This window comes from Lotus japonicus, chromosome 6 (assembly GCF_012489685.1).
Source record: "Lotus japonicus ecotype B-129 chromosome 6, LjGifu_v1.2".
NCBI lineage: Eukaryota > Viridiplantae > Streptophyta > Magnoliopsida > Fabales > Fabaceae > Lotus > Lotus japonicus.
In genome coordinates, this window is record NC_080046.1 from 51,299,492 (window position 1) to 51,320,770 (window position 21,279).

Genomic DNA, 21,279 nt, shown 5'->3' on the forward strand with positions numbered 1-21,279 from the left:
TAATAATTATAACTTATTCGGGATACTGGGTATGTAATATTATTATTGTATCGTGTTAAGTTTCTCGCGAGGTTTTTGAACTTATAACTGTTCGTTTTCAGAAAAAAAAAATTCCGTGGTTCCGTGAACCTTAGTCAATCGTTAGGTTACCTAATGCGATGTCCCAGTTACCTTAATTGGGGCGTTACATTTTGTGGTATCAGAGCATTTGGTTCTAGATAAACCAAAGCTGATGGGTAGTATAATTACTCTGGAGTCGATTGATGGGGTGTCAATCGAAAACAGGGAATCTCTGATAGACTTAGACTCTTTGTGCTTTTTAGACCGTTACTCTGTTATCTAACCTGTTGCCTAATAAGGTTATCTTCAGGTTTCTTAAGTGGTTGATGAGAACTCGTCACGGTCAAGCTTCACAATCAGATAATCAGCAAGCTAACGAGATGAATAATTTGGAAGCCACAATTGCCAACTTGACAGCCTTGATGGCTCAGCAAGTCACTAATTCTGCAGCTCGGGAAGAAGCTGAAGCACTCCGTACTGCTGCTAGGGAACAAGCTGAGGCACAACGTGCAACTGCTGCTACCCAACTTCAGGCAGATGAGAATGCTAGGCGTGCTGCACAGGAGGAGCGTGAGTTGGTAGCCGCTCAGACTAAGGGGCTCAATGACTTCAAAAGGCAGGATCCGCCGAAGTTCGCTGGTGGATTTGATCCGGAAGTGGCTGATTCTTGGTTACAGGAATTGGAGAAGATCTTTGCTTTCCTTCACACTGCCGAAGCTACCAAGGTGGACTATGCTGCATATCTGTTGACTGGGGAAGCTGAGTATTGGTGGCGCGGAGCCAAAGCTATGATGGAGGCTGATGGTAGAGCTATTACTTGGGTGGTCTTTCGCAGAGCTTTCCTGGACAAATACTTTCCGGCCAGTGTCAAGATGGTCAAGGAGGAAGAGTTTCTGAGGCTTCGACAGGGATCGATGTCTGTGGCTGAATATGCAGTAAAGTTAGAGGCTCTGGCTAAACATTTCCGGTTCTTTCACGACCAGATGGATGAGGATTATATGTGTGGCAGGTTTACTCTTGGGCTGAATTATGAGTTACAGCGGGCTGTTAGACTGACCAGCATCCATCGTTATCAGGAGTTGGTGGAGAAAGCTAAGTCCATTGAGGCCATTGATAATCTCAGATCAAGGCCTGCTTTCCGTCCAAATCAGGGCAGTGGAGGCCCCAACAGATCAGCACCAGGGAGGTTTGACAGGAACAAGTCTTTTCAGAAGAAACCGTTTCAGCGCCCTCAGAATCGGGGTACTTCGTCGGGGTATTCTCACTCTTTCGGGAATTTTGTACCGAGGCCTACACAGTCTGATACTTCAGAGATAGTTTGTCACCGCTGTTCAAAGAAGGGTCATTTTGCAAACCGTTGTCCCGACTTAGTATGCTGGAATTGTCAGAAGACTGGTCACAGTGGTAAGGATTGCACAAATCCCAAGGTTGAGGCTGCTACTAATGCTATTGCTGCTCGGAGGCCAGCCCCTGCTGCTAATAAAGGGAAGAGGCCTGTTGCTAGTGCTCGAGTTTATACAGTTAGCGGTGCTGAGTCCAGCAGAGCTGATGGACTGATTCGGAGCGTCGGGAGCGTGAATGGTAAACCTTTAACTATACTGTTTGACTCTGGTGCTACGCATTCATTCATAGACTTAGCTTGTGCTTTGAGGTTAGAGCTAAAGTTAACTGAATTGCCTTTTGATCTTGTGGTGACTATTCCCGCTACGGGAAGTGTGATTGCTAACACTGCTTGTTTAGAGTGTTCTTGGTTGTATCTAGACAAAGAGTTTGTTACAAACTTGATTTGTCTACCGCTCCAAGGTATGGACATCATCATAGGGATGGACTGGTTATCGGCGAATCACGTCTTGCTCGACTGTGCTAATAAGGTGGCTATTCTTCCTGAGGCTGATGTTGCCAAGTTCCTGACTTCTTATTTTTCGAAGCTATCTTTACAGCACGGGACTCTGAGTATGTTTTTGGCTTCGACTTCTTCGATGATCGGAGATGATGGAGTGAAAGGTATTATTGTGGTGCAGGAGTTTGCAGATGTATTTCCTGAGGATGTACCGGGTTTACCGCCTGTCAGGGAGTTGGAGTTCAGTATTGATCTGATTCCTGGTACTGGACCTATTTCTATTGCACCTTACCGTATGGCTCCAGCTGAGTTGACTGAGCTGAAGAGTCAATTGGAGGACCTCAGCAGGAAAGGGTTTATACGTACCAGCAAATCGCCATGGGGAGCGCCTGTGTTGTTGGTCAAGAAGAAGGATGGTCGTTCCAGACTTTGTGTTGATTATCGCCAGCTGAATAAGGTAACGATCAAGAACAAGTATCCGTTACCGAGGATTGATGACTTGATGGATCAACTGAAGGATGCTGCGGTTTTCTCGAAGATTGATTTGAGATCAGGTTATCACCAGATCAGGGTTAAGGAGGAAGATATCAAGAAGACTGCTTTTCGGACTCGATATGGTCTGTTTGAGTATCTGGTTATGCCTTTTGGGGTGACGAATGCGCCTGCGATATTCATTGACTATATGAATCGCATTTTTCATCCGTTCTTGGATCGCTTTGTTGTGGTGTTTATTGATGATATTCTGATATACTCTAAGGACCACAAGGAGCATGAGGATCACTTACGCCAAGTGCTACAAGTACTTCGGGAGAAAACTCTGTATGGCAACTTGGGTAAATGTGAATTCTGGCTGGAGGAAGTGAAATTCTTGGGTCATGTTATCTCCAAGGAGGGTATTGTTGTTGATCCTAGCAAGGTGGAAACTGTTGTTGCTTGGGAACGTCCGATGACTGTCACTGAGATTCGGAGTTTCATTGGCTTGGCTGGGTATTATCGTCGGTTTATCGAAGGCTTTGCCAAGATTGCTGGACCTTTGACCAAGCTAACTCGGAAGGGTCAACCTTTTGCTTGGACTGAGGAGTGTGAACAGAATTTCCAGACGATGAAGCAACGTTTGACTACTGCACCTGTTTTGACTTTGCCACAGGATGATGTACCTTATGAGGTATACTATGATGCTTCTTATCAGGGTTTGGGTTGTGTGCTGATGCAGAATCGGAAAGTGGTGGCTTATGCATCGAGGCAGTTGAAGATTCATGAGAGGAACTATCCGACGCATGATTTGGAGCTTGCAGCTGTTGTTTTTGCTCTCAGAATCTGGAGGCACTATCTGTACGGTAGTGAGTTCACGGTGTTCAGTGATCATAGAAGTTTGAAGTATCTGTTTGATCAGAAAGATTTGAACATGAGGCAGAGGCGTTGGATGGAGTTCATAAAGGATTACGATTTCACTCTTCTGTATCAACCAGGTAAAGCCAACGTGGTAGCTGATGCTTTGAGTCGTCAGACGATCCATGTGTCTTCACTGATGGTTAAGGAACTGGAGTTGATCGAGAGATTTCGAGATCTAAGTTTGGGTGTTGTGTTAACCCCTGGGAAACTGAGTTATGGGATGTTGACGGTTTCCAGTGAACTGTTGGAGGAAATCTGTGAGAAACAACGACTAGATGAGGAGTTGGAAGAGAAGCGCGAGATGATCAGCCTGGGTAAAGCACCTGACTTTGAGGTTGGGTCTGATGATATTTTGCGCTGTAAGGGACGAGTTTGTGTGCCCCGGGTTTCTGAGTTGAGACGTTTGATTATGGAGGAAGGACATCGTAGTAAGCTGAGTATTCATCCTGGTTCCACTAAGATGTACCAAGATCTGAAGTTGAGTTTTTGGTGGCCTGGAATGAAGAAGCAGATCGCTGAGTTTGTAGCATCGTGTTTGACTTGCCAGAAGGCTAAGGTTGAGCACCAGAAACCTGCCGGTTTGTTACAGTCTCTTGATGTGCCTGAGTGGAAGTGGGATAGCATTTCTATGGACTTCGTTGTAGCGCTACCGACTACCAGGAAGAAATTTGACTCTATCTGGGTTGTTGTGGACCGCCTGACTAAGTCTGCTCACTTCCTACCGGTCAGAGCGAATTATAATGTGGAACAGCTTGCGAGAGTCTACATAGCTGAGATTGTACGTCTGCATGGAGTACCTTCTAGCATCGTTTCGGATAGAGATCCAAAGTTTACTTCCAAGTTCTGGAAAGCTTTGCATGAGGCTTTGGGTACGAGTTTTCGTTTGAGTTCTGCTTATCACCCTCAGACCGATGGTCAGTCGGAGCGTACTATTCAGTCTTTGGAGGATCTGTTACGAGCTTGTGTACTGGATAATCAGGAGAGCTGGGATGAACTGTTGCCCTTGATTGAGTTCACTTATAATAACAGCTTTCATGCCAGTATCGGGATGGCACCGTTTGAAGCCTTGTTTGGGAGGACATGTAGGACTCCTCTGTGTTGGTTTCAGGATGGTGAGCATCTTCTGGTTGGTCCTGACTTAGTACAGCAGTCAACCGATAAGGTGAGGCAGATTCAGGACAAGATGCGGTCATCTCAGAGTAGACAGAAGAGCTACGCTGACGTTCGACGCCGAGACTTGGAATTTCAGGCTGGTGACCATGTGTTCTTGCGGGTGACGCCGACTACAGGAGTAGGCAGAGCGATTAAGTCCAAAAAGTTGACACCAAAGTTTATCGGTCCGTACCGGATCATGGAGCGAGTCGGTAACGTAGCTTACCGCATTACTTTGCCGTCTTTCTTGTCCAAAATTCATGATGTACTACACGTGTCACAGTTGAGGAAGTATATTCCTGATCCTTCGCATATCCTCGTTGATGATGATATTCAGTTGAAGGATAATCTGTCTTTCGACGTGGCACCGATGAGCATTGCTGAGCGTAGAGTCAAGCAGTTGAGGAACAAGGAAGTACATCTAGTCAAAGTCATATGGAACCAAGCTGCTGGTGATGCAACTTGGGAGCTTGAAGACAAAATCCGAGAGCAGTATCCGGAGTTGTTTGTCGGATCTTAAGTTTCGAGGCCGAAACTTTTTGTTAGAGGGGTAGTAATATAAGACCCCTATATTTATTTGATGTATTTGTGTGTGTATTGAAATGTATTTTGTAATTTACATATATGAAACCTACGACGATTGATTTCTCAGTCTGATCGTTTACCGTCAGACTGTTCGTCGTTTACCGATTTTTCAGTTTATCGGTAAACGAAAGGAAAATTATTACTATGTTAAATATTTTTGGAAATACTTTGGAAAACCTAACCATAAATACCTATATTATTTTTAGAATTTTTCTAGGGTATTTTAGTTGATTTATGATTTTTGGTTAATTTTTAATGATTTTACCTTTGGTAAATAGTTAAAAATTCAAAATAAATGGTAGATGGTAAAAGTAAATTATGGAAAAATAATTATTAAACCCTAATTATTATTCCTGAGTGCCCTGGGCCAGATTAGGTCTTGATTGATTCGAGTTTGGCACCATTTGATCATTATTGAGTTTTAAATCAATTTATTTCATTTTCATGGCAAACATCTTGACCCTACATTCATCATCAAGTTTCTCTTTACTCATTCAGTGGATTTGGCTGATTCAAGGCTTTAATTAATCCTTCCCACTTCCTCTATCTGACCCAACAAGTTTCACGTTCAGATCATCTCCCAATCTCTCTAACCAATCTCACTAAGTTGCCTACTTGATCATGTTATAGAAAGTTCACCTAAAACACAAATTTATTTTTCTAGCCTTCAAATTCAAAATTGGGCTTCGCGGTTGTGTTCATAATCATCCTAGGAGTCTCCCATAAAAATTTCAGATCAATTGGAGGTCCCTAACACAAAATCTGCTCAAAACATCAAACTGTTCTTGGTGTTCTTCAGTTTTTCCAGATTCCGGTGAGAAATCCAAACTTTAATCATGTTTTTCTCTCTAACCACTGAACCAAATTTGATGATTCTTGAACCTATGTTCATGGCTTGAAGAGCGGAATCCAGTGGTGGTCTCCTCTCCCTCTCCGCCGCCAGCATCGCCGCCTGCTCCGCCGCGTGGAAGCCATCGCCGGCGAGGAGCTTCTGGAATTTCCAACTCGCGTTTTAGCGCGATTCAAGGTCGGTTTTTCATCCCTCTACCTCCTAAACTCATAATCTAAGCTCCCTAAACACTAATTACACCTCAAATCAACATGAATTCACCAAATTTGAATCAAACTTTTCAAGAAACTTGAACTCTTCGAATCTGCCATTATAGAGCACTTCAGGACCTCAAACTTGTTGCAATAGATTCCTTATACATCATGGAACATAACCCAATACCTTTGGTAGCTCGAATCAACCTCAAACCTGATCTTCAAATTTCAAGTTTTGGAGTTTTTGAACTTTTTCAAAGGAAGTACCATTTATACTAATCACTTGGACTTGAAACGTTTACTGTATGATCATGATGCTGTGAGATAATTTCTGGAAAAGTTTGAGAATTGTTGGAGCACTAGATTAATTACTACAAGTTTTGCATGATAACTGGACTTTTAATTGGTTAGAAAATATGGAATATGTTATAAAATTTGTTAGAGCCTGATTTAGGTCATGATAATTACATAGAGCTTCAGTATAGGTCTAATATCATCCCTGGAAGTTTTATAAATTATTTCACCAATTTTAGTAATTTATGTGATTTTTAGTTAATTAAATAAGTAATATATGTTTTAAAATGTTTAAAAATAGAATGATATTGTAAAATAAATTTTCCAGTGATCAAGTATGTTCATATCGTTTATGTAGGTGTTCTTAAATTTTCCAGAGACTTAACTCACTGATTTAGTAATTTTAAGTATTTTTAGTATAATAATAGACTTTTTAGTATTATTTAATGGTTTAAAAATAGTTTAATAGTTCCAGAAAATCAATGAAAATTTTCCAGAGTCACAAAAGAGTTTATAAACAAGTTAGAGCACTGAAAATCATTTATTGATATTTTTCTTATAAATTAGCTATTTTTAGGTGTTTTTCTTTAAAATGGTTAATTAAGTTTTTACATTTAAAATTGGTAATACGTTTTAAAAATATTTCCAGAGGTTAGAAAATAGTTTTTATATTATAACTGAACTTAGGAGCGTAAAGATTAATAAATTTGAACTTCATAACGTTTTTATTGTTTTAATAGCTATTTTAAGTAATTTTGTATAAATTGGTTAATTTAGTAATTAGTTAAAAATGGTTAGTTGGCTTAATAATTTTTCCAGATAGTAGAAATTTTTTTTAATGATGTAATCTGACTTAGAAAAATTCAATTTGTCATTTTTAACATTTTTAGCATTTTTATATGTTTTTAAGTATTTATTTGCTATTTAATTTGTTAAAAAGGACAAAACGGTAATTTCACATGTCTTAAGGGTATTTCTGGAATTTTGGGCAAACTTAAGGACTCCAGATTAAAACCTATAATTAAGGACTAAAATAAATATTACCTTTATTAATTAATTTAAGTTTTAAAAGGATCATTATTTAATATTATGCAGTGTCGTTTGACGATTGATCCGTTTCCGATTATTCACGCGGTTAAAGGTTAGGGTAACTCCGTCATTTACTTTCAGATAGCATGACTTTATTCATTATCTGTTCCACCTATTATTGATGGATTGATGGAGTATTATTATCTTGGTTATCTTATTAATTATGATGAACTGAGGTTCACTTTTATCGTTGATGAATTGGAACTTTTATTGGTTATGTTGAATTGAGGTCACTCTTATTATTGTGTGGCTAACCATATCATTTCATTAGGAGTGGCGGGTTAGTGGTCTCGACCACGCGCCGTCCCGTCCTACGGGGCGTTACACTTCAAGCGGCGGTTTCTGTTTTCGTTCAGTTACTGTCCCACCTTTCGAGGTGCAATTGTTAATGTTATTATTATTATCAAGCGGCAGCCGGAGACTGTCCCACATGTGCAAATTTTTTTAAGTGGCCCCAACGGTTATCGTTCCGTTGTTACCCATCGGGGTATTATTATTATTATTATTATTGATCGATCCATTTTGTAGAGAGCATATAGACATTTAGGAAGACTAACCCTTATTTGCTATATGCTGCTTCTTTATTTAACTTGCAATCTGATTTATGTTTAATGCATGAGTTAACCCTTTCATTGTTGCTTGTCTTGTTGTTTTTGGCGTTCGTCTGCCATTAGGTGCGGATGCGGATGAACAGAAGTGATGACTTGGTTTTCTGTTATGGCGGATTTGAATAAAGGACTTTATATTTTATTTTCTTGTTGTTGTGTAATAATTATAACTTATTCGGGATACTGGGTATGTAATATTATTATTGTATCGTGTTAAGTTTCTCGCGAGGTTTTTGAACTTATAACTGTTCGTTTTCAGAAAAAAAAAATTTCCGTGGTTCCGTGAACCTTAGTCAATCGTTAGGTTACCTAATGCGACGTCCCAGTTACCTTAATTGGGGCGTTACACTTATTTTTAAGTTGTAATTTTTAATTATAATATCTTTGTAAAATATATGTTTGTATAAAGGTAAAAAAGCATGGAATATGATTAAGAATATACAGATATATTAAATGTACATTGTGAAAGTTCATAAAAAAACTTATGTATACAATATATGTTTAGTATATTCTGCATATATTTCATCTTGCTCAATGGTAAGTATTTGCAATCCTTTTGGTGACATTACGCTATACAATTATATCTTGCTCAACATATAATTGATTGTGAGAGAATGCAAGTGGTAACTATAATCCCACATGGTTTAATGATTGTCCTTGGTTTTCTTTGCTTTTCATTGTGTAATAAAATTTTATTCTAAATTATTTTCTTCTTTTGATAAAATGTCACTTGAGAATTATCTATGTGATAAGGGATTTGACACCTATGTAATTGCTTCCCTACGTATTCTACCTCTATTATTCTTCATTTCCCATATGTCGGATGACTAATCTTGTGTCACTGCACATGCCTATGACTGAATTGATGTTTGTGAGTAGCATAATTGACATTCCTACTTTTAGGTGCAAACAATGTTTTGGCATCGAGTGCATCATTTTGAAATTGATTTTGTAAATTTGAATATGTGCTATCGACAACGTTTTTAAGTAACCCACTTGTAGGCTTAAATTCTTGTCTATGTTGAACTATATTTGTCTTCTCTACTAATTGTTTGTATATTCCCATCACCAATTTTCAAAATCCATTTGTTAAATTCATGTTCCAATTAATGAATTAACTTGAGAAGAGGATGAAGAGTCACTAACTTATGCTTTTGGATAGCATAGTGCTTTGGCTGGATGCTTATAACCAACAATGTCCTTTCGTGACCGATCTACAACATCAAATGCTAATTTTGTTGTCATTGAGACTTCATCTCAAATAATCAATTTTGTTTGAATTATAAATTGAGCAATTTGAGTATTTTGCTTGATTGAGCATGTATAATAAAACTAATTGTAATTGAAATATACTATGAGTTATTCTACCATTCATGCATATTGATATCCAATGTTTGTTGAACCAGTATGGTCTTTAAAACAATAGAGGTACCGGTTTGAGGTTTAATCTACTGGTGGTAGTTAAACAATATTTTTAATTTTTTTTGCATAGTATTAAAAATTATTTATAACAAATTTCATATTTATAAATTTTAAAAATAAAAAAATGCATTATGATGATAAAACTTTGATTCATTATTTCATTTGACGTTATTTTTTTTAAATTCATATAAAAGAATTAAAGAAATGAAATAGAAGTTTTATAGCAATATTATGCAAAATGAAAAATTCATTTAACCATCACGTAAAAAATATTGGTCCACCAAATGCTTATTTACCCAAGTTAGTGAAAAAAAGGAAAAAAAACATAGGACCATAATTAAACCCTAAAACACTCATACTAAATGCAAACTCAAAATACCTTGTGCAGCCAGCCACCAAGCAACATGTTCCTTACAACACCTTCCTTCTCTCTTTCGCAGCTTCTTCTTTTTTGAGCAGCTACCAGAAAATATGAGCACCCTTCTCCTACCTCGCGATCATTCAAGCTATGAGCAGAGGATGGATACCGATTAAATCGTATAGAAGAATTTATTTTCTATACTAATTAATTAATAGCAGGGTATTTAATTCTTCTAGGTGTTTCCAATAGTTATCAAAATTTGTCTTACTATTGTTATTAAGATAAAGTTCAAGAGCATTTTATAATTATTTTCTACATTAACATGAAACAATATTAAAGTTGATATTAAACAACATACATAATAATTTAAGATATTTAAAATAATTTCTAAACTACATATTTACAAATTGCATTTAACCATTGACTAATTTCATGTTTTCCAATATTAAAGATATTACTTTATATAAATTTTTATCTTTTATTTTTCTCTCAACTTTTGATCAATAATTGAAAAATAATAAAATTGATATTTTAACTACTTCTTAAATTTTATATTTTAGTTATATTCATAAGAAGATTTAAATTTTTTATATAAATTAAAATTAAAATAACATTAATAATTACCTAATTAATCTTGTCACTAATTAAACTCAAGTCCATTATATATATATATATATATATAATATTCTTAACTTATTAACATGAAACTTAACTTTAATATACGTTAAAAAAAATTAATACTTAGCGTATTAGTTATAAGTAAAAAATAGTAATAAGTTTTATTTATTATTTTTTAAAAAATCCTCATGGAATTGATTGGAGCTTGCTTGTTGTACGTGGTCTGCCTTGCTTAAAGTATTGTCTTTGGTAGCTTTAGGCTTTAGATATTTGTCGTAGTCTCTCATTTGGTTTGCTTTTGCTTTTCCTAGTCTTTGTTTCTAGATTATGAACTGACAACAAATCGTAAGATAATCATGATTCTATAAACTATGATTACTTTTTACTAATTGATAAAAAGTAATCATAATTTATAAAACGATCGTTATCTTACAATTATGAACTAACAAAATTGACTCATACATAACTCTCACTAGATTTTGTGAAGGAGTAAGTTAGCACTTAACATATTTTGTTTTAGACCAAAAACTTCAACTTTTTTTTCATAAAAATAGTGTAAATTATGAGTGCTTTTGTAATTTTATTTTTAAATTTAGGTTTTTCTCTCTCCTCATTTATCATATTTGGGTCATAGCTTTTCTGATTCCCCGTTTGGAAACACAGCTTAATTAAGCGCTTATGGTCATAAGCACTTATAACATAAGCACTTATACATAAGCTATTTTAAAAATTTTATTGAAATAAATAAAAAATAAGCAATATATAAGCATAAGCTATTTTTCATAAGCTATCCTGAGTAGCTTATGAAAATAAGCCCAAAACAGCTTATGGTAGGCCATAAGCTGTTTGCATAAGCTCTCCCAAACACTGGCATAAAAGCTTATGCTATCAGATAAGCTCAAATAAGCTCTTCCAAACGGGACCAGGTATATGGAATAACTTAGGGCTTGTTTGTTTCCTGTTTTCAAAACAGTTTTCAGTTTTTTAAAACTGAAAACTTGTTTGGTATGACCTGTTTTTGAAAACAATTCCCATTTTCAGTTTTTAAAACTAAAAACTCAAAACAGCTAAAAGATGTTTCAGTTTCAGTTTTTAGTTTTCAGATATCAGTTTTCTAAATATTCGAAAACATGTCATTCAACCTGTTTTCTTCTTCTGAAAACTGTTTATAAAAATTGTTTCTGAAAATTGTTTTAAAAACTGAAAAACAAAATTGCAACCAAACAGGCCCTTACTATCTTTGATATGCAAATTGCGATCTCAATCTTCATTCAAAACCTTATGAATAAGCACATATGCAATAGTCTATTTTTAATTTATTTTAATAAGTTTCTCACAGCAGCTTATGAATAAGCGCTTATGCATTAAGCCACTAACCGCTTAATTTATTTTAATAAGTTTCTCACAGCAGCTTATGAATAAGCGCTTATGCATTAAGCCATTAACCGTTTAATTAAGTTGTTTACTCAAACACACCCTTAGTTTATAATTTTATCTACATTAAGTTTGTTAGAAATTTGCTTGAGCATGGTGATCTGGCATAAAGAACAAGGTAAGAAAAGAGATTAAATAATTGCCCAACCAATATCTTCAACCATAAAATCAGCTTATAACGAATTTACAAGATCACGATCTAGTATCTGTGGATCATCAGCGCGGAGTTGAACTCTCACTCATTGCAAGAATGGGGGACCATGTTCTCGCGAGGCCTCTTGTATAGGGGGTGTTAATCTCCATCTTCAAACAACAAAGTCATGTCAGGCTCTCAGAAAGGTTTTCAAATTGCAGTCTGAAATCACAAGTGCTGTCACAACTTTCTGATTTTAGAGGTATATGGAATTAACTAATAGCTTTTATATGCAAATTGAGCTCCCAGTCTCCATTCAAAACCTTGGAGCCAAAATCAGAGGATTCATGTCCATAAAAGCACCTTGACAACAAGTGTTGGAGCCTATTCATACCCTGCCTATGTGAACTTCATCCTTCCTGTTTCCAAGAACATTATTTTTGGTATGCTAACATGAGGTGAATGGTATCGTTAGCTCCACAATGAAATGCCAAAGAATCATTTCTACAGAATCACTTCTAAGTGAAAGCTTATCTCGTAGCTTTTCAGTCACAGCTTCTGAGAAAATGCACCTTAGACCCTGAAGTTAGTAAATCCAAACGCCCATTACACTTCATGACTCTGAATACACAACCCAGCTACTACCAGTTGTTGACTTCACTCCCCGCTCTCTCATTTCCCTCCTCAATCTCTCTGCCTCCTCCTGTCTCCCAACACTAGCATACATCTTTGCCAACAGAACATAATTTGCAGCATTCTCAGGCTCAACCTCGGCCAAAGCTTTCCCTGCAATCTCAGCCAATCCCAACTCCCCAAAATTCCTACAAGCCCCAAGAAGCGCGCCCCACGCCTTGGCGGTCACTTTCACCGGCATCCCTCTTATCACCTCGTACGCCTCATGCAACCTCCCAGCCCTACTCAACACATCCACCAAGCACGAGTAATGATCGCTACTCGCCTCCACACCATAATCCCTCTGCATTCTCGTAAAATAACACAATGCATCATCCGCAAACCCGGCATGGCTGCAAGCCTTCAACACCCCGAGGAAAGTGATCCCATCAGGCTTCACTCCCGCCATTTCCATTTCCTTGAACGTCTCCAACGCGGCTTTAGCCTCCCCGTGAAGCGCATACGCAGATATCAGACTACTCCACGCAACCACATCCTTATCCATATCCCTCATTTTCGAAAACACGTTACACGAATTCACAAGGCAACCACATCTTCCATAAGCCTCAATTAGTCCACTACCCAATTGGGGATGCGGGTCGATATCATTCCTTATTCCATACCCATGAATCTCCTTAATCAAATTCAGCGCCGCGACGTTAACACAAGCAGGGAGCAAAGCAAGCAGCGTTATCAAACGCGGCCTGAGTTCTAGCTCAAGCATCTTCCGGTACTAAGCAATGGCTTTAAACGACCCGTCGTTCTGGGCTGCCAACGCGGCTATGATTGGGTTGAATGTGGACTCGTTCGGCGGGACGTCCATGAGGTGGAAGAGCTCTAACGCAGTTGGGAGGTTATCAGGGGAGTGGGCATAAAGCGAGATCATGGCGTTCCAGACGACGTCATTTCGGTGGGGAATTTCATCAAACAGGTGGCGTGCGGAGGTGAGGGAGAGACAATGGCCGTAGAGGTTGATGAGAGCGGAGGCAATGAAGGGGTTGGAGAGGAAGGAGGATTTGGCGGCGTGGGCGTGGATGGCGGCGCCGAGGAGGGGGCGGCGGAGGGCGGTGCATGATTTGAGGACGAGGGAGAAGACGTGAGGGTCGAGGGGGAGAGTGAGGGTGGAATGTATGTGGTGGAAGACGGTGAGGGCTTGGTCGTGACGGGATTGGTTGACGTGGGAGGTTATGAGCTTTGTGAAATAAAGCAACCGTGAATGGGTTGCTGAAGGGAATTGAGTTTGGTGCCCCACCCCTTAGGCTTTGCACCCCACTTTATTAAATACGGAATTTAAAGTTCCGTATCAATACGGAAAATAAAATTCCGTATCTGTTTTAGTATATAATGAGTGGTTGAAAATGTGACACGCATGCTTAAATACAGTACGGAATTTTAAGTTCCGTATTCAATAGGGAGAATACGGAATTTTAAATTCCGTATTTGATAAAGTGGGGTGCCAAGCCCCATAGGTGGGGTGCCAAACCCAACTCCCGTTGCTGAATAGTATGAAGATGAAGCCATGCAAATTACAATACAATACAAACGTTTGCTTCTGTTTTGTTTTCTTCACTCACTACTTGTGTTAGAAATTGGAGTGAGTAGCTCTATGGTGAAGTGACCCTGTGGAGTGGCCTTGTTGACTTGAAGTCCCTTTTCCATGTGTTTGACTGTTGTGATTGGGACACAACAATTCTAGCTTCTTAAAGGAAGCTAAAAAAAATTAGGTTTTTGAGCTGATTTTTTAACTGGTGGTTAATGTCTTTCACAATAACACATGTTTAGTTTAGCAAAGAAGATAGAAGATGATTAGAGAGAAAGATTAATGTTGTTTGGTAAAAAAAGGGAGTGAGAATGAGGTGGAAAAGAAAGTGAATTGTGCATGAATCAAAACTCTACCAAAATTTATCGGATTTACAACCCCATCATAAAACTTTCTTCAACACTGCTTTGGCGTACCATGATCAAATACCCTTCCATCAAAAAAATAAAAGAAGAAAGAGGAGAGAAATCAGAGATATAATATGTGATGTGATAAGAAAATAAGAGAAATATAGGAAGAGAAAGTTAGTGAAAATGAAATGAAAAAAATAAGAGTGTGAATGAATCGAAACACTACTGAAAAAGAATGAAAATAAACTTGAAAATTAGTGTCAAGCGAAATAGTGAAATACCCCTTCAGCTTGAGAATCACTTTTATGATAGATAATACAAAATACATTTTCACGTCAAGATTGCTATGAAAACTAAGTGTAAGGATTATGCTTGATACTTTTTAGTATATTATGGCTTTGGTCATGTAAACGTCCATCATAACACATTGGGGGCGTTTGTTACAAGTTATCAAAAATCATGCCCGGGTAAGTGGATTCCCAGAGATATTATGATATGAATGTTATTCCCGAGCATCTTTTAAAAAAGTGTTTGGTTGATAAATTCAATTCCCAGGTATGTTTTTAAAATTTATTTAATTAAAATATTTAAAAATATAAAATTTGAAGTAAAAATAAAAGTTAGTCCCATGGAAATACAAGATACCCATCCTTGAACATGGGAATGAAGTTGGGAGAAAATCAATATAAATTGCATGCCTGGGAATCCACAATACCTGAGAATATTTTTTCTGAAACTTGTACCAAACATGGGAATGTAACATTCCCAACCTAACTTACCCGGGAATCTTTAAAGATCCCTTCTACGAAACGCCCCCATTAACTTGAATATGTGGTGCGAGCCAAAGCAGCATCAATAGACGTACTTGGTAAATCAAAACCTCCTAAGAATGCCAACTCCAACAAATAAAAACAAAAACAAAAACTTTTCTCACTAAGGGTTCAGCTAGATGAATCAAAAGAGACCATAATATCTTATAATGAATCAACTCAAAAAAGATAAACAAAACAAAACAAAACTAAACTAAAAAACAAAAACAAAAACGAAAAAGGTCTTCTGCTAAGTTTGAATGCCTCAAAATTTCAAAGAACGGTCTTTCCACTATCATCTTTTGCTATTAACAATATTACCAATCTCTTATTTAATGGAAATACAAAGAAACACTTTCTAGATGTATGTCAGTTTATTATAAAAACATATATAAAACCCTATAAATATATCCTTTATTTAATGACTCGAAAACAGGTAACTATTTAGAGGGTTCCCCATCTGTTTCGGTGGTGGTGTCTCCAGTAGAGGCTGCAAATTTACGTCTTTCCTCAGAGGTAGCAGTGATGACCGGCATCCACAAATCAGCAGTACCACTCAAGAGTGACTGCACCTGTGGATCTGAAGCCATGGTTGTCGATATCATCTCATCCACATCATCCAATTTTGCTGATAATCTATCCAGTTCCTTGGCTATTTCCAACTATTTAGACAACAAATTTAAGGGGGGAAAAAAAGGAGAGAATGTTAATTTGATTTCATTTCAACATGGGAAATGCAGAGAAATGGTCATCAATTAATGGCTAAAAAGTGAAAAATACCTCATTAAGCTGCTTGGTTGACTGTTGAGGAACTTTTGTAACCTCTAATCCAAGGGTTTCAATTTTAGAACGCAGTTCAACTTCTTCTTGATTTGTCAATGCTTCAACCTATACAGTTTACCAACAGACATGCACATAAGCAGTGGCCAGTAAGAGATAATGCAGTGGAAGTTAAACTACCGGTAGAATCCAGTGCAAGCATATGTAACATTCTTGGATACTTTATAAATTAGAATGCCTAAAATCACACTGATCAAGGGAAGAAAAGTAGTCTAATCTTTTTTTCTGTTTAAAATGGAGGACAGTGGACACAAGTTAATTAAATGAAAGCAGGCAATTTAGGATCATAGTGAAATGAAACGAAGATCATAGAATGCTAGGTAGGTATTCTCCACCAGAAAACACTGATCTCGCTCTAGCTTTGGCCTATAACGCAGAACTCATTTCATTATACTGTAAATGATTATGTACAATTCAGAGTACAGATTATAAATGGAGAAGTCCACAACTACGTAGTTTCAACAAAGAGCTTTAGATTTTTTCCCCCTTTTGGTACAGGAGACACGTGGGAACAAGGCTGATATCGATTTCAGTTGGAAGAGATTTTGTTTTTGACAGAAGACAATGTTATTGTTGGATCCACTGTGACTAACCCCACCAGAAAGGAAAGAAAAGGTTTTGGTTGTTGTTGCACCATATCCTCATTTATGCTCATTCATCTCCAAACTTTTCAAACCAGAGGTGACGATATTAATCAATACCTCAATCCAAACACTTACTGTCTTTGTAAGATTAGTAAGAATGCAAGATGAATATTTGAACAATCAATGGCGAATTGCTTTTGGTGACATTTTGAAAGGTGGCAAAACCTTTCACGTGTATTGATTGAGTTTAGAGCTAAGTTGCATGAAGATGCGATCAAAGAAGAATACAAATTCATGATTAGATAGCTTAAACTCACATGACACATGTTGAAGGTTTGAACGTCTTTCAACATGTCACCAAGAGACAATTAGCCACAATCTTTATAAATATTCATATCACATTCTCACTACATGAATCCAACAAATTCAAATCACAGCATCCTGAACAACATGATATATTGGTCTTACCTCCTAACTAAATTTAAAAAAAAAAATTAAGCACAAGGAAAAGCTAAAGAAGCATAAGTTCTTGATTAGTTTTAACTCTATAACCATTATGTCCCATGATCTTTAACCAACAGATAAAGAAGAGTTGCCTACCCTCAGTACATGTATTTTCCATTCCCAGCAGAAATAACAAATCCCCTTCCGTCACTCTAGAAGTAGCAGAAAGCAATTACAGAAAAACATCCACGTGATACAATACCGCAACACGTATGTTTTTCTATATTTGCTTAGTGCTATTTCAAGTGACAGATGTGAATTTGTTGTTTCTCATCTGGAATGAAAAGTATAGGTACTGAGGAGTAAGTATATGTGTTATCGATCGCCACATAAGGGTTATAGAGCCCAAAACAATCATCAACTTATATGCTTCTTTGACCATTGTGCTTAAAAAAGATTTAGGAGATAAGATCAATATATCCTGTTGTTCAGGCTGTGATCTGAACTAGTAGAATAAATTCATACAGTAAGAATGTGCCAAATGCAATTCACTAGGCAATTCATGCAATTCACAAATCTAGGTCTAATAATTATACAGATGGAAATAAGAAATTAGATGCTCAAATCATCAAATTCCACAAAGAAAAGTGGAAACACTAAATTCAGAACAGAATAAGCAAATAAATGATGAATCAGAACACGAAGCGTAAAATTGATGAACGGAGTGAAACGAACCTCGTGGAGGAGACTTGAGAGAAGGTGGAAAAGCTGTGCATCTGGTTTCCCTTCCTCTGCCATGGGATTTCTCTGTCTGTCTGTGCAACCGGTTTGATCACTCCAACTTCCTGTAAGGCTTCCTTCTGGGACGACTCACGAGTTCTGAGTGCTATAAGTTTTAGGTGTGTTTGGAAGTTTAGTAGGCAAGTTTTAGGGATCCGGTCAAATTTTAACTATTATTAGTGTGTCCGGATAAATGTTAGAAGTCACCCAAAAGTCCTTCAATTTTTAATATCATGAAAGTAGAAATAAAAATGGTTATGTTGGGTCAAAAGAATAATTATATCTTCACACCTCAAAAATGAGGTGTGGAGAGGGGAGGAAGAGAGAAATATGAAGAAAAGAGAAAGAAAGTAAAGATGTAATATGTGATTTGATTGATAGAGAAAAGAGAAATAATATAAAATTGAGGTGGAAAATGAGTGAAGATATGTGTATATATCATAACTTTAGTCAAAACTCAAAAGCTATTTTAAATTAGTTTTTTAATTTTTTTAATTAAACAAGCAATATATGATAGGCTTAAATATACACTTTTGTCATATGACCCTCCCTTAGCTCACATTCTCTTTGTTTTTCTTTTTTGAAAAGCCAAGTGCACTCAGATTCACATGGTATCTACGCTTTTGGTGTTCTCTAAGCCTAACTCAAGTGGTAAGAGTTAGGGACATACGAGTTGGGTGGGATGAAGGGTGAATGATGAATGTCTAGGGTTCGAACTCTAAGGAGAACTAATTTACTAACATTACTAACAACTAACATATGCCTATAAAAAAAGGATGAAATCCGCTGAGAGCAGAGATTTAAGCGCTTAAATTTGGTCTTCAAATGCTTTTGAGTCTAAATTTAAGGCAGATTATTTGTGAAGCAAATTGTTTAGAGATTGTTGAATTCTTAAAGGATGATCATTTTCAATTTCATGAATTGGCTAGAGAGTTCGTTGATCTTCAACGCCTCTTATCTTGTGATTGGGAGGTGCATCTTCATAATATTCATAGAGATGCTAAAGAACTTGTTGACTACTTAGCTGGTATGGGAGCCCGCCTTCAGTTAATGTTTACACAAAGCTCAAAGATCCTCTAGATAGGCTGGAGTTAATGTTCTATAGAGATGTTTAAGGCCTTTCGTTTGGTTGTTTTAGCTTTCCTGCTCACAAAAAAAACACTTTTGACAAAACCCCTCCTTCGAGCAGGTAGGGAAACCTTGATTGAATTTGTGGCTCAAGCAATTTCGACTTAAACTATATGTTGCTTTTCTTTGTCGGCTGACTTAAGTAATCACATTGAGAGTATGATCAATAAGTTTTGGTAGGGAAGGAAGCAAGGGAAGTGAAGATCCACTAGGTTAATTGGAATGCAATAGCTGCCCTAAGAAGCAGTGGTGGAGCCAACAGTTTAATCTCATAAGGGTTAAGACCGAAAATAGAAGTGTTGCAGCATGAAAATTTTCAAACATAATTCAAAATGATTAAAAAGTTTGACGGCTAGTTTGGAATAATTTGGTATGATTTCTCAAAATATTAAATATAATAATACACAAGTCAAATATATTTCAATTCTAAATATGATATATATTGTTTAAAATTATATTTTTTTGCTTGGGCTTGTTATTTTGTTGACCAGTGGAAGAGAAACCTTTTGGTTTGGTTAGGATAACACATAAAAAGGAGAGATTAGACAGAAAAATGTGGTTGAAATGAAGTTGCTGAATCAGATCGTAGAATCCTTGCCATTGCTCACAAATTCCTCACTAGTGTCTCTCTCTTTCTCTTTGTATCCTGTCATTCATCCTCAAGAAAGATCAATCTTTAATATAATATCACCATGAAGCTAACCCGTTCTAATGTTTCCAAGCAGAACAAACCCACAAAGTTGAAATCGTTTTTTTTTTTTCAACGTGCAAAGTCTAGTTAGGATACACCGTCACAACTCCTTCTTGCTTCAATCACGGCTACACTAGTGAATACAGTGTCTCCAACTGCAAATTTAGCGCCAAAGATAAGAAGAAATGGTTATGGTTTTTAAATAATACAACAAATCATTTTTCCCAAAGATTTACAAAATCTTGGGGGTAACTAAGGCCCATGAAGGTAAGACCATCATTAAATTTGATTGTAAGGTTGTCGTTTGGAAGACATGTTCTAATCATCACACGTTCAGCATGTCAAATATGCACAAGGTTGATCAAAATATGTTGTTTTTCTCTAAATAATATTTCATACGATAAGCTTGATGTTGGAAGATGTTCTTCTTCTAGATAAACAACAGGTTGAACTGGATGGTTGATCTTCATTGCGATTCCTTCTTCAACATTCATTCTGATACTTTTTCTGATTACTTCTAAAGATTTTCCTTATCTTATAATTCAACCTTGATCATCAGGGCAATTCTTCTTCAACTTCTTTGGATTATTATTGAAAGCTTTGAATTCCGAAGAGTTCTTTTTGTTGGGAAACAACACAGCTGAAGAAGTAAAATAAACCAGAAGCGCAATCAACAACACAAGAATATGACGTGGAAACTCCAAAACCGGATAAAAAACCACGGCCGTTGTCAAAACCGACAACCATAGAATAAACACTATGTGAAAATTGTTACAACACATAGACTTCACTCTCAACCACCCCATGACCCCAGTACACCCACACTCTACAAAATAAATATTTGAACTACATCTCACAATACTCTAAAACAAAAGCATAAGAGAAAAAGAAAACACAAATATAAACTTAAAGTGTTTTCAGGTGCTACATCTTTCGTGTTTTGGTGTGTTGAAACAAGGAGCCTAAGATCCCTATATATAGTCTTGGACCTTCCCACCCCTCACTAATCTAAGCAATGTGGGACTTCTCCAGGATGCATAACTTGATCTTTTTTCTCCTTCATTAGCAATGTGGGACTTACATTGCAATCAACCCCAACAATTTTCCCGCAAGCTCTTGGTGGGAATATCTCTTTAGTAGATGAATACTCAATGTCCTACTCAGTTGATCTATGACTTCAACATTATATGTATTTGACATTCTTTGGAGACATACCAACTTGGTCATGATCTTTATGCTTGAATCATCTTCCTTTTGATTGTCGTGGTTGCTCATAAATATGTTCAACATAAGATTGCCTTGATATAGGTTGAGGCAATCTAAAACAAGACATCTTCTTCTAAACTTGATCCTTTAACATAAGAGTTCATGTGATCTTCAGGAATATGCAACTCTTTATCATGAGGATC

General features: G+C 37.0%; 3 protein-coding genes across 3 annotated transcripts; 1 reads left to right on the forward strand and 2 right to left on the reverse strand.

Annotated features, from left to right (window-relative positions):
- Window positions 1–440: 440 nt before the first annotated feature.
- On the forward strand, window positions 441–1,845 carry LOC130725517 (uncharacterized). Its single transcript, XM_057576736.1, has 2 exons — window positions 441–1,751; window positions 1,822–1,845. Exons 1-2 carry the CDS (start codon window positions 441–443, stop codon window positions 1,843–1,845), a joined length of 1,335 nt encoding a protein of 444 aa, XP_057432719.1.
- Window positions 1,846–12,030: 10,185 nt separating this feature from the next.
- On the reverse strand, window positions 12,031–14,629 carry LOC130724677 (putative pentatricopeptide repeat-containing protein At1g03510). Its single transcript, XM_057575956.1, has one exon. The coding sequence runs from the start codon at window positions 13,426–13,428 to the stop codon at window positions 12,646–12,648; it is 783 nt and encodes a 260-aa protein (XP_057431939.1). The 5' UTR covers window positions 13,429–14,629; the 3' UTR covers window positions 12,031–12,645.
- Window positions 14,630–15,674: 1,045 nt separating this feature from the next.
- Window positions 15,675–18,200, reverse strand: LOC130724676 (uncharacterized). The gene is made up of 3 exons (XM_057575955.1): window positions 18,007–18,200; window positions 16,184–16,291; window positions 15,675–16,065 (listed from the first exon to the last, which is right to left on the reverse strand). The coding sequence occupies exons 1-3, from the start codon at window positions 18,067–18,069 to the stop codon at window positions 15,844–15,846; spliced, it is 393 nt and encodes a 130-aa protein (XP_057431938.1). The 5' UTR covers window positions 18,070–18,200; the 3' UTR covers window positions 15,675–15,843.
- Window positions 18,201–21,279: the final 3,079 nt, after the last annotated feature.

Coding starts and splice junctions, on each gene's coding strand:
- LOC130724677 (XM_057575956.1), bottom strand. CDS start 13,428: ATGCTTGAGCTAGAACTCAGGCCGCGTTTGATAACGCTGCTTGCTTTG.
- LOC130724676 (XM_057575955.1), bottom strand. CDS start 18,069: ATGGCAGAGGAAGGGAAACCAGATGCACAGCTTTTCCACCTTCTCTCA. Junction 16,292..18,006: donor TCTCAAGTCTCCTCCACGAG/GTTCGTTTCACT, acceptor TAAACTGTATAG/GTTGAAGCATTGACAAATCA. Junction 16,066..16,183: donor CAACCAAGCAGCTTAATGAG/GTATTTTTCACT, acceptor TTGTCTAAATAG/TTGGAAATAGCCAAGGAACT.
- LOC130725517 (XM_057576736.1), top strand. CDS start 441: ATGAATAATTTGGAAGCCACAATTGCCAACTTGACAGCCTTGATGGCT. Junction 1,752..1,821: donor AATTGCCTTTTGATCTTGTG/GTGACTATTCCC, acceptor GGTTGTATCTAG/ACAAAGAGTTTGTTACAAAC.